Source organism: Lepidochelys olivacea, assembly GCF_965140295.1.
Source record: "Lepidochelys olivacea isolate rLepOli2 genome assembly, chromosome: 1".
In the NCBI taxonomy this organism is placed as follows: Eukaryota; Metazoa; Chordata; order Testudines; family Cheloniidae; genus Lepidochelys; species Lepidochelys olivacea.
Genome location: NC_140411.1, coordinates 116,921,547 through 116,938,283, shown reverse-complemented (window position 1 = coordinate 116,938,283; position 16,737 = coordinate 116,921,547). Strand labels below are relative to the sequence as shown.

The 16,737-nt window shown below is 40.3% G+C and overlaps 2 protein-coding genes and 1 long non-coding RNA gene across 6 annotated transcripts in view; 2 read left to right on the top strand and 1 right to left on the bottom strand.

Annotated features, from left to right (window-relative positions):
• The window catches only part of GPR45 (G protein-coupled receptor 45), a 52,046-nt gene extending 44,262 nt beyond the window's left edge, over positions 1-7,784 (top strand). For 2 of the 3 annotated variants that reach the window (XR_014712479.1, XM_084634888.1), the window contains one exon: positions 5,301-5,556. Coding sequence is in view for 1 of the 3 variants with exons in the window: in XM_084634888.1 (XP_084491014.1) it covers positions 5,301-5,307 (7 nt within the window). In the remaining 2 variants the exon portion in view is untranslated. Of the gene's footprint in view, positions 1-5,300; positions 5,557-7,703 lie in introns of those variants that run through there. The other variant, XR_014712478.1, reaches the window with a different exon arrangement.
• TGFBRAP1 (transforming growth factor beta receptor associated protein 1) overlaps positions 5,649-16,737 on the bottom strand; it is a 61,122-nt gene continuing 50,033 nt past the window's right edge. Inside the window, 5 exon segments of the mRNA XM_084634875.1 lie at positions 5,649-6,569; positions 7,609-8,042; positions 10,616-10,775; positions 13,498-13,644; positions 15,589-15,732. Coding sequence (XP_084491001.1) covers positions 6,396-6,569; positions 7,609-8,042; positions 10,616-10,775; positions 13,498-13,644; positions 15,589-15,732 — 1,059 coding nt within the window. The 3' untranslated portion in view covers positions 5,649-6,395.
• LOC311524131 overlaps positions 7,798-16,737 on the top strand; it is a 28,155-nt gene continuing 19,215 nt past the window's right edge. For both annotated transcript variants that reach the window (XR_014712490.1, XR_014712491.1), the window contains exons 1-2: positions 7,798-7,886; positions 10,407-10,466. This is a non-coding gene — a long non-coding RNA (uncharacterized lncRNA). The remainder of the gene's footprint in view (positions 7,887-10,406; positions 10,467-16,737) is intronic.

The following is a 16,737-nucleotide window of genomic DNA, read 5'->3' as shown; positions in this document are numbered from 1 at the left end:
TCTTACCGGTATGCCTTACTGGGGGGTACTGGCTTACTTTCACCTCTGGCTACCAATAAGCCAACACTTCACTCATGCGTATATTCCCTTCATTTAGCAGTCCCATACCAAGGCACATATCCCTCTAGAAAGTAAGTTACAGAAAGTAATTAAAATAATTTATTAAAATCAACATGTTTACATTTGTACATTCCACATACTGCTGGATATGTTCACTGACATACCAAGCAAGAAGTCAAAATAGCAGACAGTAAGTGTGAAGGTTGCCACAGTAGCAAGCTTAATCCAGGGGTACTTTTAGTTGTGTAATTAGCCATTAACTTTGCAGCAAATAGCTAGCCTTTCTTCCTTTGCAAATAGCACATTTCATAATCTGTGTTCAGAGGACATAAAGCTAATAGCTTACACTTCAGACAATGTTCTACACCAAGGAAACAGTCTGCATTAGTAATTCATAGGTAATAGAACAGGTGACATGAATTAACTCATTGCTAGTGTAATTTTAATGTAAAAAATGACGATGTAACTGTATAGAACAATCAGACTAAAGCTAACTGGGAATGAATGAGTGATAGTTTTCATTGTTCTCTACAGTAATACAATCAGAGTGACAGCTTTTTAAATAATTACTCATGGTAAGACATACAGAAAGACTGATAAAACGTTTTGTTGTAAAGTCTGAGCCTTGGTTCAGAGTTAAGCTTTCATATAAGAATGTATAATGAAGATATTAAACTGCTTATATGCATATATTGCCATCCCGGTATGATCAAAGATACCAGTCTCATAATACTGATGCATAATGAAAACTGATATTTTAATGAACCCAAGAGAAGCATGGCTGAGGATGCATCTAAAGCTCTTATGGCTACAATCCAGAACTTTCAATGTGCTGTAGCAGTGACCACATGGGATGTGAACACATGGCAAGCTGTTGGGCTCTAGTGTCACATTTTGAGGCCTTGTCTACAGTTGTTCAGCGAAGATGCTACCTATGCCGATGGGAAAGCTTCTCCCAGCAATGTAGGTACTCCACCTCCCCAAGAAATGATAGCTATATGGATAGGAGAAGCCCTCCTGTTGACATAGCGCTGTCTACACCAGGAGTTCGGATGGTACAACTGTGTCGCTCAAGGTTGTGGATTTCCACACCCCATGAGCAACACAGTTATACCAATATAAGTTTGTAGTGTAGACCAGGGCTGAGTTGCAGAGCAGTAACTTGCTGTATAAACAAGCCCTTAGTGAAATGTGGCATAAACCCCCCACAAAATAAAGTTTTGGAGAGAGACAGACAGACTTCAAAGAGCATAAAAATCTCAAATCAAACTTTGTTACATACAGTACATAAAAAGTAACTGTCTCAAACACATGGATATGGAATTTATCAAGAATATTCTTGTAGTACAGTCAAGTTGCATGACAATTTGACAGATTAAGGAGGACAACTGATTGAAATCCTTTACATGCATAATTTGGACTGTTCACTGCTGTTTCTAGCCTCTAATTTGAACAGAACACTGGATTCTGAAGTGCAGTTTTTGTTTTATCAGTTATTTTCCCCCTCCTTTTTGCTTCAGACAGGGAGGAAAGCAGACAGTAAATCAGGACAAGACAACTCAGTCAGGTTTTTTGGGGGGAGCAGAGAAAAGTTGTTATCCTGTCTCACCAGAAAAAATGTGAACACACTAGCCAAAGTAGGTGACTAAAGGAGAGCCTCCCTAACTGAGTTACCAGAAATTCTAGGCCAACATTCAGGGCAGGTCTACACTACAGGGAAAAGTTGATCTAAGCTACGCAATTTGAGTTACATTAGTAGCGTAACTCTAGTCGACATAGCTTAGATCTACTTACCTAAGAAACTCTCCCATTGACTCCCCTTACTCTTCTCCTTCCAGTCCAGTACCGGAGTCAACGGGAGAACAATTGGTGGTTGATTTAGCGGGTCTTCACTAGACCCACTAAATCAACCCCCAGTGGATCGATCTCACCAGTAGTAGAAACAAGCCCTCAGTGAGGTTTCATTATGTGCTAGTAGCAGGCAGTACAGAAAGCTATGAGCTGGGTGCTGAAGTAAAACGAAACTCAACCGGAGAAGTTTGTTTCATGTTGATAACAGCTATCATATGAATCTGAAACTGTACAGACAACACAGGATGGAAAGAAGATTCAACTCCTGTAGTAGTGTTGAATAGTATCATTGTTACAATGCTGCGTTGTATATTCTATGCTGAAATTTTGATTGGGAAGCTTACCAAAGATGTGATATATTAGAGAGGCTTGCTCTTGAAGACAGAAGTGCTTTGAACTGACTCCAGAACCAGCAATGATTGAATAAACTGCTAGAACAAGAAAAGTGGCAGAGATACTGCAAGACAGCTGATGTGAAAGCACACACACAGAGCGAATAGTGTCTCAAAGGCAAGAATAAACCAGAAAAATGGGACTTCCAAATCAGAGCTGGTGTCATTTCTTATCTCAGTTGTCAGCAGGGCTGCTGACACCAACCATCTCTAATGAATCCCTCCCGGAGGCAGTAAACAAAGACCCAACATGTTCTTTATGATAGAAGTCTTACTAGCTAAAAACAGAGACGTTCCAACCGTCCCTGAATATAGACGGTCAGCAGGAGACACTCCACGCTGAAATCAGTGCTGCTGCTATTGGTATTAGACAGGGTTAAAAACAGGTAAAAGGCACAAACAATGAGGGAAAGAACAGGAGTACTTGTGGCACCTTAGAGACTAACAAATTTATTTGAGCATAAGCTTTCATGATGAAGTGAGCTATAGCTCACGAAAGCTTATGCTCAAATAAATGTTAGTCTCTAAGGTGCCACAAGTCCTCCTTTTCTTTTTGCGAATACAGACTAACACGGCTGCTACTCTGAAATGAGAGAAAGGTTAGTCATGGACAAGCACACAATGTGGGTCAGCATCTTTCTGCAGCTTCTCTCTGACATTTTGCTTCAAAGATCTTAAAAGGGTGGCCAGCGAGGCTGACAGTCAAATCATAAAGCGTTTTCAACCTCACCAGATTACTCCAAAACTACTTCTGGGAAAGTCACTCTTTAAGCAGAGTCATTAAAGAGTGTAGTCAGCCATGTTTTCACTGTCCTCTGTGGAACCTGGATTTATCTTTGGATCACTTTCATTTGGAAATTCTGGCAAGTTTCCAAACGTAGGTTATACACAGTTTAGTGATGCTGCATTAATGTACTGATTTCTACAAAATTTGAATTTAATCGGAGGTAAATTCTCAAAGTGGACGACAATAGCAGAAATAGAAAAGTTGTAGAATATGATGCTACAACTGAAGAGGTTTTGAAACAAATGCCTTGCAAATTTTTCTAGAATTAGAAGTTTAATTATGGTCTTTGTGCCAGAGGCAGTAGTCCCAGAAACCTGCTAATTTAGTTTTTGCTGAGTTGTTTTGAGACAAATTAATTTATACTGCTTAATTTTTCCAACAGGCTTCCTGTCAAAGAAAGGTGTTTCTCTAAATTTTAGAATTGTACTCAAAATGTGCACAGCTGTAGTTAATACACTGAAAGCAGTAAGTGATATAGAAGTTGAAATTCAAGCAGCAATATATTGTCCCCTACCCCGCCCCCCAAGATTACACTTAAATTAAAACCTTAAGCATCTTTTTTGCCCATTATCCTTCCAGTTCAGGTTAGATGATGTTATTCTACACTATCCATTTTTGTATACCCTTTAACATTTGCCTTGCATGTGTGCAATAGCTGGATTTTAATTTGTTTTAGATGAATTACAGGTTGTATTTAGATAACATTAAATATGTTAACAAAAACTAATATTTGGTCTTATTCACATGTAAACTTAGTTAAGGTGTTCTACCATGAATTTGCCCATAGCCAGGTATTATAAATCCCCAGGGCGCCACTTCTTGAAACGGAGTGTGAAACATCTGGATTTGACATTCTGCCTGGACAGTAACCTTACTTAAAAAAAAAGAAATATTATATTTCCTTTTATTAGTGAGACATCTTTATGAAAACAAAATTAGTGTACTGCAGCTGATATTTTTGTATAATACCTGTTTTCCAATAGGATATATAAAGCATTTCTTACAAACTCCATGCTATTGCCCACATCAAAAAATGTCTATATTCAAATCTTTATAGAAGCTAACACTGTTTGTTATTTCCTCACGTCAGTACTCCTCAAGTAACATGGGTTTGGTTTATTTTTTTCAACAATGTTTTGTCTACATTACCAACCTCTGAACTTTTTATTAATTTATCTGTGTTTTAGACCATATTGATTTAGGATACCCCATTCAAAAAAGTAGTTATGTCTAGGTTGCAATGCTGCTACCCTTACATCTGCACTGGTGCTGGCAGCGGCACTGCCTTTCCAGCTGGGCGGCTGGAGAGCAGCGGCTGCTGGCTGGGAGCCCAGCTCTGAAGGCAGAGCCGCCGCCAGCAGCAGCGCAGAGTAAGGATAGCCTGGTCTGGCATTGCCACTCGTACTTCTGCCCTGCTGCTGGCGGAACACTGCCTTCAGACCTGGGCGCCCGGCCAACGCTCTCCAGTCACCCAGCTCTGAAGGCAGCGCAGAAATAAGAGTGGCAATACCACAATCCCCCCTAAAGTAACCTTGCGACCCCCCCGCAACTGCCTTTTGGGTCAGGACCCCCAGTTTGAGAAACACTGGTCTCCTCCATGAAATCTGTATAGTACAGAGTGAAAGCACAAAAAAGACCAAATTTCATTGGGGGAGACCAGATTTCACGGTTGGTGACATTTTTCATGGCCGTGAATTTGGTAGGGCCCTAGACATTGTGCAGATACACTTTGTGCTGAAAAGTCTCGACTGACTCAATCTGAAAATTTAGAGGAGTCATACCAACTATTTCAACCATGTATCATTCAAGAATCTATTATACTTATTACAGCTAGATTTCTTCTTTGGCTTAAAGAATTAAAGTTTTAAAAACATTTATACATAATCCTCTTATGTAGAGTTAAGTTGCCTCCTTCAACTCTCAGGCTCCTCTCAAAATTTGGTTAAACAGTATCTTGAAGAGTTCACAGGATCAGTAAATGTTATTTTTGAAATTATGACAGAAAAAGCATTACCTGAAGAAGAGCTCTGTAGTAGCTCGAACACTTGTCTCTCCCATTGGTCCAATGAAAGATGTTGCCTCACCCACCTTGTTTCTTTAACAGAACACTTCAGAATTTATAGAGCATTTACTAAATCATACCAAATTCACTCGTACCTGAGGGTGTCATTACTGACTTCTTCACGACCTCTCCTCCTCTTTCCTTCTAGGTCCTAGATCTCACACAGGGATCCGAAAGCACTGACCCTTACTATTGCAAGGTGTCCCACTGAAGTCTCTGCTTGCTGTCATAAAGTTATATTACAGCAGACATTTATAATGTAACCCATTCTCTGACATCACTGGTTACATGTTTATCCTCCATGGACATTCAAGAATAAGACCAATTTATTCAACTGTATTTACAGTATATTTGCATATTAATAAATAAGTCCATATTAAAAATTATGGAAGTCTCTTTCCCCAACAAAAAAGTGACTAGGGTCTCACTAAACTGTATCAGACAGCTTCATTACAACTGGGTTTTTCAAATACAGATGTGTGACTGTATGAGGCCATCAGTTTCCACTGAGTTTATTACTTTATACACAGCAAAACAGTAGAAACTAGCAACAGGCCAGTACTTAAATTTGTTTTATGACAACAATACAGCAGAACATGGGGGGAGGGGTGGGGGGAAGAGGGACAAAGTGCATCAAAAGCCAACAATTTGTAGAGCACAGAACAAGTTCATAATGTGATCCTGTGGAACAGATTTCAGCAGAAATGAGGACATGCTGCAGCTAACAATCGATATGCATTTTTTTCTTGAAAATAAGCTGCATCATGCCAGTCTCTTCTCTACATGGCTACAACACTGTATAATCTCTTCATAAAGCGTTCTAGAGACAGACAAAATCTGACTCCTGAATAAAAGGGTCTCTCCCCGCCACACCATGTTTATAAGCAACACATTCAGTGCAAATTTAAGTTTCCTTAAAAAACATTAGTCTGCCCCCGTAGCCATCCTTTCTGTGAAGAAAAGGCTTATTTTCTTTCAGAAGGTAGATTTTTTTTTTATAACTATACACAGAAGAGCCTATTCTTGCATGTCTCTATTTCTGATAGTTAATATTTTCTTTGCTGTCTACATTCATAAAGATCAGCAGATAAGTGGCCATATTTCACATTTATTGAAATCTTCCCATTAGCCCCAGGATAATCTCTTCATCTTGATTTATTGTTAATGTAGCTGCACTTTGCTCTTTATCCAGCATGTTTTCCAAGGAGTAAGTCATGGAAACTAGTGGAACCTGGAACTTGTTTCAAGTCTGACTGTGATGGGTCATGTTAGGATTCATGAGTCTGTTTGCAGCGCAATGGGTGTGAACCATACCACCATTTGGGTATCTCACAAACGCAGGCTCACAGAAAGGACTTTGGCACACCTGGCAGAGCTTTTTGTCCGAAAGAATAACTGGGCTTCCTTTTAGTTTAACCTATAAATAGGAGAAAAAACATGAATCCAGTATCACTGCAAATAAAGAAGGGAAGTAGAACATACATAACAAATCAGGTTGTTTATAAGACAGCCGTGTCCATTAAAACTTTTTACATTACAGCTACATTAGCTGAACTGCACTGAGTGAATAGATCTGGGTCACTTGATTGGGTTTTATAAAGCCCAATTACATGGATTACTTAAATTAAGTTTGACTAATTTTGCATATTAACAGCAGTTTGTTTTAACTATTCCATGTTTCCTCCTAATTAATACTTTTTTTTTTTAAATGGCACTTGATTCAAATCCCGAAGCTTCCCAAGTAACTATGTGGAATGTATAGCAAGATTTGCAAGTGTATGTTACTCAGTTTCCCTGGAGATGTATTAGCCCATGGATTCTTCTCTCAGTCAAATTCTGTAGGTCAATTTGTTAACTTTCTCAATTAAATAGACATAAGAGCACGCTGGAAGCATTAAGTAATATAACTAAGCAGGGACAGAAGTTGGTTTCTCAAGTGAACATTGTGCTTACAGAAGTGATCCAGTAGGTTTGAGTTGGGATGAGTGCTGTGCAAATGTTACCACGCAACTCTGTCCAATACATCTCAATCCTGATTACAGTTCTGCAGTTCTGAGTTTCTCAAGGAGAGCATGCTAATCATGAAACTAAACACAAAATGTGGTAAGATGTGCACAATACATGCATTAGTCTGGGAACACCCAATTCTTTCACTTGCAACCTAAACAAAGTACACTAAGCTAGCCACTACTCTACCCTGGTCCAACATCATCCCCTTTTAAAGGGAAAATGAAATTGTTTTTGTCACAATGTTTTGAAATTTAACACTGGGTAGAGTTTGGCAGTTATCAGAACGGTCCTGAGAACTGGTACAGCCAGAGGAAAATATAATTTTGGATAACTGAAGAGAACTAAGGGAAGGATTTCTTCCCTCAGGAATCAACTACCTTAGTTTATAGAAAAATATAAAAAAAATGCAAGTATTTGAATTATAACAAAGAAAGCAATACACCCACCTTGTCATGTTTATAGATTAAGTTTTCAGCTTTTGCTAACCCAAGTGTAATTTGAGTCATTCTTTTTGCATGAATGCTTTCCCTCATTGCTCCAGTCAGGAATGGGGAGAGGAGCTGTACTGACCAGCTGTCAGGCACAAGCTGTAAGACACGGGCTGCATCAAATTCAGCAGCATGATTATTCAAGAGATCTACAGCAGCCATGACCAGTTCACAGTCCGAAGAGCCTGGATTTAGATACACTGAGAGCAACATATGGAAAAGCCTTTGCCTGTATGGTAGGTCTTTACTCTCAGAGCTCCATATGCAGTAATCTTCAGCAGCAGCAAAGTCCTTTGATTCGTGGACTAGGATATGCAAAGCTTTGTCATGTTCTTCCAATTTCCCATATAGTATTGCCCTTTCCATATGAAGATCCATCCCCTTGATTTTATCTGCCAAACGAGAATCAATGTAAGACCGTGCTCTGTTCAATAAAGGGCATTATTTGCCACCCCAGAAGGAATCAAAACTTAAGGGAAAAAAACTGCAAAATACTGCTATCTAAGTGACAAAAGGCAGTATCATTCCATGTACTTTATCTGAAAAAAAAAGTATATTTTCTATAAATCTACCTTGTGGGCTCAGTGCACCTCAGCCCATATTGTGAACTGTGAAAAACACAAGAAGTTAGTACATTTCTCAGCCTCCCTTCAAATTCTGGAATCTTTCCAGTCCAAAAAGAAAACAGTATGTTGAGCAAATGTCCCTTTTATGAAAAAAGAAAAGGAGGACTTGTGGCACCTTAGAGACTAACAAATTTATCTGAGCATAAGTTTTTGTGAGCTACAGCTCACTTCATCAGATGCATTCAATGGAAAATACAGTGGGGAGATTTATATACACACAGAACATGAAACAATGGGTGTTACCATACACACTGTAACGAGAGTGATCAGGTAAGGTGAGCTATTCCCAGCACGGGTGGGGGCAGGGGGGAGGGACCTTTTGTAGTGATAATCAAGGTGGGCCATTTCCAGCAGTTGACAAGAATGTCGGGGGGGGGGGGGAAGAGAAATAAACAGGAGGAAATGGTAAAACTATGTGTAATGACCCATCCACTCCCAGTCTTTATTCAAGCCTAAGTTAATTGTATACAGTTTGCAAATTAATTCCAATTCAGCAGCCTCTCCTTGGAGTCTGTTTCTGAAGTTTTTTTATTGAAGAATTGCCACTTTTAGGTCTGTAATCGAGTGACCAAATTGATTGAAATGTTCTCCGACTGGTTTTTGAATGTTATAATTCTTGATGTCTGATTTGTGTCCATTTATTCTTTTATGTAGAGACTGTCCAGTTTGACCAATGTACATGGCAGAGGGGCATTGCTGGCACATGATGGCATATATCACATTGGTAGATGTGCAGGTGAACGAGCCTCTGATAGTGTGGCTGATGTGATTAGGCCCTATGATGGTGTCCCCTGAATAGATATGTGGACACAGTTGGCAACGGGCTTTGTTGCAAGGATAAGTTCCTGGGTTAGTGGTTCTGTTGTGTGGTATGTGATTGCTGGTGAGTATCAAGAATTATAACATTCAAAAACCAGTCGGAGAACACTTCAATCAATTTGGTCACTCTATTACAGACCTAAAAGTGGCAATTCTTCAACAAAAAAACTTCAGAAACAGACTCCAAGGAGAGACTGCTGAATTGGAATTAATTTGCAAACTGGATACAATTAACTTAGGCTTGAATAAAGACTGGAAGGGGATGGGTCATTACACAAAGTAAAACTATTTCCCCATGTTTATTTTTCCCCCCACCTGCCGCCGTTGTTCCTCAGACGTTCTTGTTAACTGCTAGAAATGACCCACCTTGATTATCACTACGAAAGGTCCATCGTCCTCTCCCCCACCCCCAGGCTCTCCTGCTGGTAATAGCTCATTCCTGATCACTCTCCTTACAGTGTGTATGGTAACACGCATTGTTTCATGTTCTGTGTGTATATAAATCTCCCCACTGTATTTTCCACTGAATGCATCCGATGAAGTGAGCTGTAGCTCACGAAAGATTATGCTCACATAAATTGGTTAGTAAGGTGCCACAAGTCCTCCTTTTCTTTTTGCGGATACAGACTAACACAGCTGCTACTCTGAAACCTTTTATGAAAGAGACCATACAAATTCTAATCCCAGAACTATGTTGCAGCTGCCAAAACATTAAGTGTTAACACCTGGCAGAGAAGGGCGATAATTTAATCCATCTATAAATCTCCTGTTAAGGAAGGAAATCTTAATTTTCAGCAAATGTATTTACAGTAAGTAGGTGCAGTACAACTTCAGAAATTTAATGGGAACACAAGTAATTTCCTTCCAAAATATGCTGCTTTATTTTCAGTTGGGAAAACACTAGTGTGCATTTCGAACCACCACCCATGAGTAAGCCTACCTTTAGTTCACTACCAATTTATTCCATGTTCGTGTAAAATTCTGAAATAGCAATTCAGTGCTTCCAATTTTAGGTATTGCAAAAGTTAGCAGCTCTTTGCTCTGAAATGTAAGATTTTAAAGGGAATAGTTTATACATTACTACTTTTACCCTTGGTTAGGCTTTAACCTACACATTAACATCTTCAACGACTGGCACGGTCATATTTGTCTGCTAAATGCCAGGTAGTCATATGGTGCAACATAAAAAGAGCTTGCTCAGGTTGATAAGGAGTGACTAGGGTATGTAATTTCAGTTGCTATTAAAACAGTAACAGCCAGTTCAATGTATTGGTAAGAAGACTGAGCTCAAATATTCTATTTTTGTTTCAGGTTCATGAGCAGAGTCAGTTTGATGGCACTGGAAACTACAATGCTTTCTCCATGTAACAGGTATAGCACAGATAAAGGCAATTAAAAGTTTCCCTCCCTACAGTATGCCTCAAACCTTTTCCATCTCCATACCTACCCTGGTCTCAGTATAAGCTGTCAAAGGAGAATAGTGTCTTTCATTTATAACAGGGTAAAAGTACTTATCTTACCTAAAATAAAATGAATTCTATAAAAGTCAGATTTCTGAAGAAGACTGCGTAGCTTAGTCTGTGTTTCAGTCAATTCCACACAATTGTCTGTGGTCACAGACTTTAGTTTCAGCACTGTCTCCAAATACAACACAGCTAAGTGGGTATGATATTTTTCCTTCTGCAGGCATAAAGGACAAGATTAATTCAATACATACAAAATGCATTACAAGACTGACAACACACCCACCCCAAATTAAACAGTGATTTGTCTTTACAGGATATTTAGTGTAAATACAATGACATGTACAGTAAATATTGTCCAATAAATTGAACCATTTTTTTAATCTTCTAGACTGTGCTCTCCAGAAGATTTTAGTAAGTTCTGAAGCCTTTTGTCCCTTCAGTCAATGATTCTTCTAGTCCTATATACTATCTGATGGTTGTTAGTTTCTGCTCTAATGGACCAGAGTCTATATCCCTTATATGTATCCTAATATTACAGCAGATATTCGTTATATAAAATGTCAAATCCTGATTTTACTCCTACTGAGGTCTTGGCCTCAATGGTATCTTGCAACAATGAGCTCCACAGGTGAGTGGTGTTGTATAAAAAAAATTCCCTTTATCCATTTTATTTTTGCTGCCTTCCAATTTCATTGGGAAACTCTTCGTCTAGTACTATGAAAGTATGAAAAAGAGCACCTGACCTTTTTGATAATAGTTTTAACATATCCTTCTGTCACATCCTTTTATATCTCCCTCCTCTGTAACTAAATAGTTTTAATCTAATTAGTTTAATTTAAGTCTGTACTCTGGACCTTTTCTATTTCTATTATATACTTTTTGAGATAAGGCCACTAGAATCGGATAAAATACTTAATCTGAGGGTATGCCAAAGTTTATATAATGGCATAGTGTTTTCAGCATTACTCACTTATCCTACTTAGCAAAACTTAAGTCTGATATTTTTGAACCACCATTACTGAGGAAAGGTTTTCACTGAAGTGGTCCACAATGACACTTAGGACTGAGTGGCAGTAAGTAATTTAGAACCCAGAGTATATAAGTAGTTCAAATGGTTTCTTCTAATAGCATACCCGTGCATTATCTCTAACTGTGTCATATAATAGAGTCCGTAATCTGGTGAAAGTGGTTTACCTAGAAATATTCAGGACATCAGTTGAATGCCATTGCTTCATGGAAACAAGTATGCTCATTAGCATAGTCAGGGCTGCCTCGACTGCAGGATTTTAGTGAATGATGGGAAGAGGAAACTACCAACTTATCCCAAGAATGCAAAGTTTTGTTAACAGTTCATGTTGGGCAACTGGGCACCAAAAGTCCTGGTCCCCCGCCCCCACTATCATTGCTTTGCTTTATCTGGGTCAAATCAAATCGCTTTCTCTCTGTGTCTCAGTGTAACACCATTTACCTGCCTCAGGAGGTTTTGCTTCACTTTTAAGATCTGTTGTATAGTGCTGCTGTGTACTGATAAAAGGCTATTGTGTTCCAATCTGAGGGCTGCTGGATGTCAGTGCTGCGTAAACAATTCCTGTATATGCAATTTCTAAAGTGCTTTGTGATCTTACAAGGGTGCTAAATGACTTAATTCTATGAAGTTATGTTCCTCTAGCTCTTTACATAGGGATTGAAGAACAAGCTTGCCTCTGAAATATTGAAATTGTGAAGTTAAAAGAAATACCAAAGTGTAACGAGATTAGCAATTATTGCTCAACTGATGTTTTTTTATGACCTTGCCTACAGTAGAATTTCTTAGATCTTTAATTCCCTCTGGTTGCAAGTCTACTGACAGAAGCACCCACAAGCTCAGGCCAGCTCAGGTGTGTTTAGCATCATGATGTTTAACTCTTGTGGTAAAAGCACTTAAACCTGTCCACAATACAGCTTCCACTGGTGAACGTGTTCTAACTGGAATTAAGAGTTTAAAAACAAATACCTTAGGAGACAACTTTCCCTCCAGTTTGGTCTGTATGTTGCTTATTAAAGTAATGAACTCTTTGCAGCAGGAAACATATCTGTTTATTCACCATTCTTCATGTCTACTGCACTGTGCACATGAATAGCGTCATATAAGTAATAAATAAGGCTATGATTTTGTCACAGAGGTCGCAGAAGTCATGGAATCTGTGAATTAAAAGACCCCTGTGACCTCAGCCCACATGCAGCTAGAAGCTGCAGGGTCTGGCTGTTGCCCGCGGCAGACGGACCCCTGGAACTCCCCGCCATCATGGGCGGTGGGGGAACCTCTGAGCTCCTTGCTGCTGCAGACAAGGGACCCCACAGTTCCTGGCCAGGCCCCTACAACTCTGAGCCATGGGGGGAGGGGAACCCTGGAGCTCCGAGGCCCCACAGGTGCTGGGAGGCACCGGAGTTCCCACGGGATCCCCATTTTGTCATGGATATTTTTAGTAGAAGTCAGGGACAGGTCACAGGCTTCCGTTAATTTTTCTTTATTGCCAGTGACCTGTCCTTGACTTCTACTAAAAATATCCATGACAAAGTCTTAGCCTTAGTAATAGATGGCACTTCCATAGCTCCTTCCATCTGAAGATTTCGAAGTACTTCCCATAAATGATTTAAGCCTCACAGATGAGGCAGGAAAGCATACATTGTCCAGAGATGGAGAAAGTGTCAGAGAGGTTAAGTAACCTGCACAATATTACAGAAGCCCAATGTTGCAGAACTGGGAATGGAAGCCAGATCTCCTTATTCCCATGGTTACACTCTAGCCATAAGATCCTCCTCTTTCTCTGCCTTCTGGGTAAACTTGAAACACATCGTACAAATTTGCCAAGAAGGGCTTCATAAAAAGTGTAATTGAGGTATCCCAGTTAGCACACTGAATCAAACTTTTTTCCTGGTATTTCTGAAGAGCTTACCTTTATTTTTTTATCCAAGACTAGGTACTCCAGATATTTAACAAGTGACTTGGGGTACTTGTTAAGGCAGTTCATGACATTATCTGAATTAAAGCTGTTTTTCCCTTGTTCCTCCAAAGGCCTTTTCGTAAAAATCTGTACCCCCACCTATAACAAGTTAGTTGCATTGAGGAAGTCAGACTACATCTTTATTTTTTGTTTTAAGCACACACTTTGTTAACGATTAATTAAGAAATCAAATACAAAATATTCAGAACACACACTAAGCAAAAATAATGGATTAACAAAACATACTGAACTGGGCTGCTCAGTCACTGCTTCTGGATGCATCACATACCTACTGTCCCAATTCATAATCTATACATTGCCCTATTTGTAAGCCTTTTGTGGTAGGGACCTTTTCAAACAAATACTTCTCATTCTAGGACATTAATGTGAGAGAAGCATAACAAAATATTAAATACCCCAAAGGACAAGGCAAAAAAGGAAGAGTCAAAGGTCAGAATGTCAGCTCAGATTTTCAACCTTCTCTGGATTCCTTTAAGTAAATCTAATTGATCAACTTTTATAATGGCTAAAATCAACAAGATTTACTAATTGTGGATTTAATTACCCTGCTTCTGATACAGTGACAGTACGAATCCATGAGGCCGGGTTCAGTATCAGTTAAGTCTACATGCTAAATAGTAGATGGAATAACCATGCCTTAATTCAGAAATAACTAGAACCTATTTAGATGGTAAATTCCATGGGACAAAGGCTGCTACTTGTGCATTTTATAGCATAAGCACTCAGTTGGCACTTAAGCTGGAGTACTAAATACTCATTCATATTACAGAAATGATGGACTTGGATTTTGGCCGGTAAAGAGCATAAGCCACTCCTGACATCTAACTCCTGAAGCAGAATAAGTGTTGCCAAGAGAAAAGGTTGTTTACCCCACTTTCCCACACACATCACCACTTCTGCAGCCCTTTAGAGCAGGGGCGGGCAAACTTTTTGGCCTGAGGGCCGCATCGGGTTTCGGAAATTGTATGGAGGGCCGGTTCGGGAGGCTGTGCTTCCCCGAACAGCCAGGTGCAGCCCAGCCCCCGCCCTTTATCCCCCCCACCCCCGCTGCTTCTTGCCCCCTGATGCTCCCCCCTGCCCCAGGGACTCCTGCCCCATCCTACCCCGCTGTTCCCTATCAGACCCCCCAGGACCCCTGCCCCATCCACTCCCCCCCCTCACTGTCCCCTGACCACCCCCGGAACCCCTGCCCCTGACTGCCCCCCGCCACCCCATCCAACCTCTCCTTCCTGACTGCCCCCCCAGGGACCCCTGCCCCCATTCAACCCCCCTATTCCCCACCCCCTATCCACACCCCTGCCCCCGACCACCACCCTGAACTTCCCTGCCCTCTATTCAACCCCCCCCCCGCTCCCTGCCCCCTTACCGTGCCTCCTGGAGCACCGGTGGCTGGCGGCGTTACAGCCGTGCTGCCCGGCTGGAGCCAGCCGCGCCACCGCGCCGCACAGAGCACCGGGTCAGGCTGTGCTCTGCAGCTGCGCTGTCCCAGGAGCTCACCGCCCACAGCATTGCACCAGCAGCGCAGTGAGCTGAGGCTGGGGGGGAGGGGGCACTGCAGGCGAGAGGCCAGAGGTGAGCCTCCCGGGCCAGGAGCTCAGGGGCTGGGCAGGAGGGTCCCACGGGCCGTAGTTTGCCCACCTCTGCTTTAGAGCAATGGAATACTACCAGTACTGAACTACTAACATGTGACATCAGCTTGTGTTTTAATCTTCATACATACACACAAAAAATCCTTACTAATATGAAGCAAAACTCTAATATAAATCCCCTTTAGCATACATGTCATTTCTTCCATTGTTTAAGACAACAGCTTAATATTGTTTTTAAACCTATTGTTTACAGTAGACCTCTTCAAATTCTGAAATGAAGCACTTGCATCAAATAAATTAGATAGGAGATAGTTAAGACTGAAAGATTTAGAGGGGTAAGAAACATGAAAGGGGAAAGTGATGACGTTATTAAATTTTACCAAGAAATTATTTTCTAGAACTTTTTGTTTTAAGAAGGGATACAATCACAAACCTCCTCACTTTTCTGTAAAACCCATTCAGCATACTTCCACACTAGTTCTTGGTCTGAGCAGAAGGTAAGGAAGTCTACTATATACTCATAGAGGTCTGAACGCGTAGAATCTTGAATGTCGCCATTAACTATGTTCACCCATAACTGAAACAGAAAAAGTGTACAAGAATTAAACTTCTTAGGAGTTTGCCTTTAATATATACTTAAAATCTTATATTAAGTCCACTGCTCAATTAAAAAATTACAGCAACATTATTACAATTGTACATCCTTCCCTGCTTGTTGGTTCCTATTGAGTTCAGTGCATGCACATGTGCACACTCTCTCTCACCCCTTATACTAGTCCCTAATGGTTAGAGATTGGCTTAAATCCTGAAGCATGGAGGTTTACTATTCCTTTAAAATTTGTTAGCACTAACTCTGAATATCCCTTTTTGAATGTTGCTAAAGTTCTTGGCCTCAATGGACTTGCACAGTCTAATTATATGCAAGGAAATATTTTTTTACAGTATCAGTTCGGAATTTGCTCTCTTTGCTCTTAAGTTACATTCAGCTTCTGGTTTCTACTTGAATCCTGCTCTTAATGTTCTAGCACAAGTTCAAAATAACTGAATCAGACAGCAATTTAGCAAAAAGCAACCTAATTTTCTTTTATGCCGGTTTTGTTCCTAAATGCAGAACTGTATTAGCTTGCCTAGCAGCTGCAATCAACTTAGCACATTTACAGGTGTTCATACAAGTTTGTCAGAACTAGGCTAAGTAGCTGGCAGACACTATTTCAAGGGCATCAGGGGTGCTGGAATAATTTTTATAGAGGGGGATGCTAAGAGCCATTGAACCAAACTGTAAACCATGTATATAATGGCAACCACTTCAAGCCAGGGGGTGTGGCAGCACCCCCAGTTCCAGCACCTATCAAGTGCATTACTGGTTTAAGAAGTTATATGCGGAATGATTTTTCTCACCCTCCACCACCTCATTTCTGCACCAAGGACCTGACCAATCTTACCATTAACTTGAACGGCCATTGATTGAGACCCTGAAGAAGGGATTAAACCCTTATAGGAAATACAAGAACATAGGAAAAAACTTCTTAAATGAATAAGTATGCCTGTGAAATATTGGAACAATTTTTGTTGATGCACACAC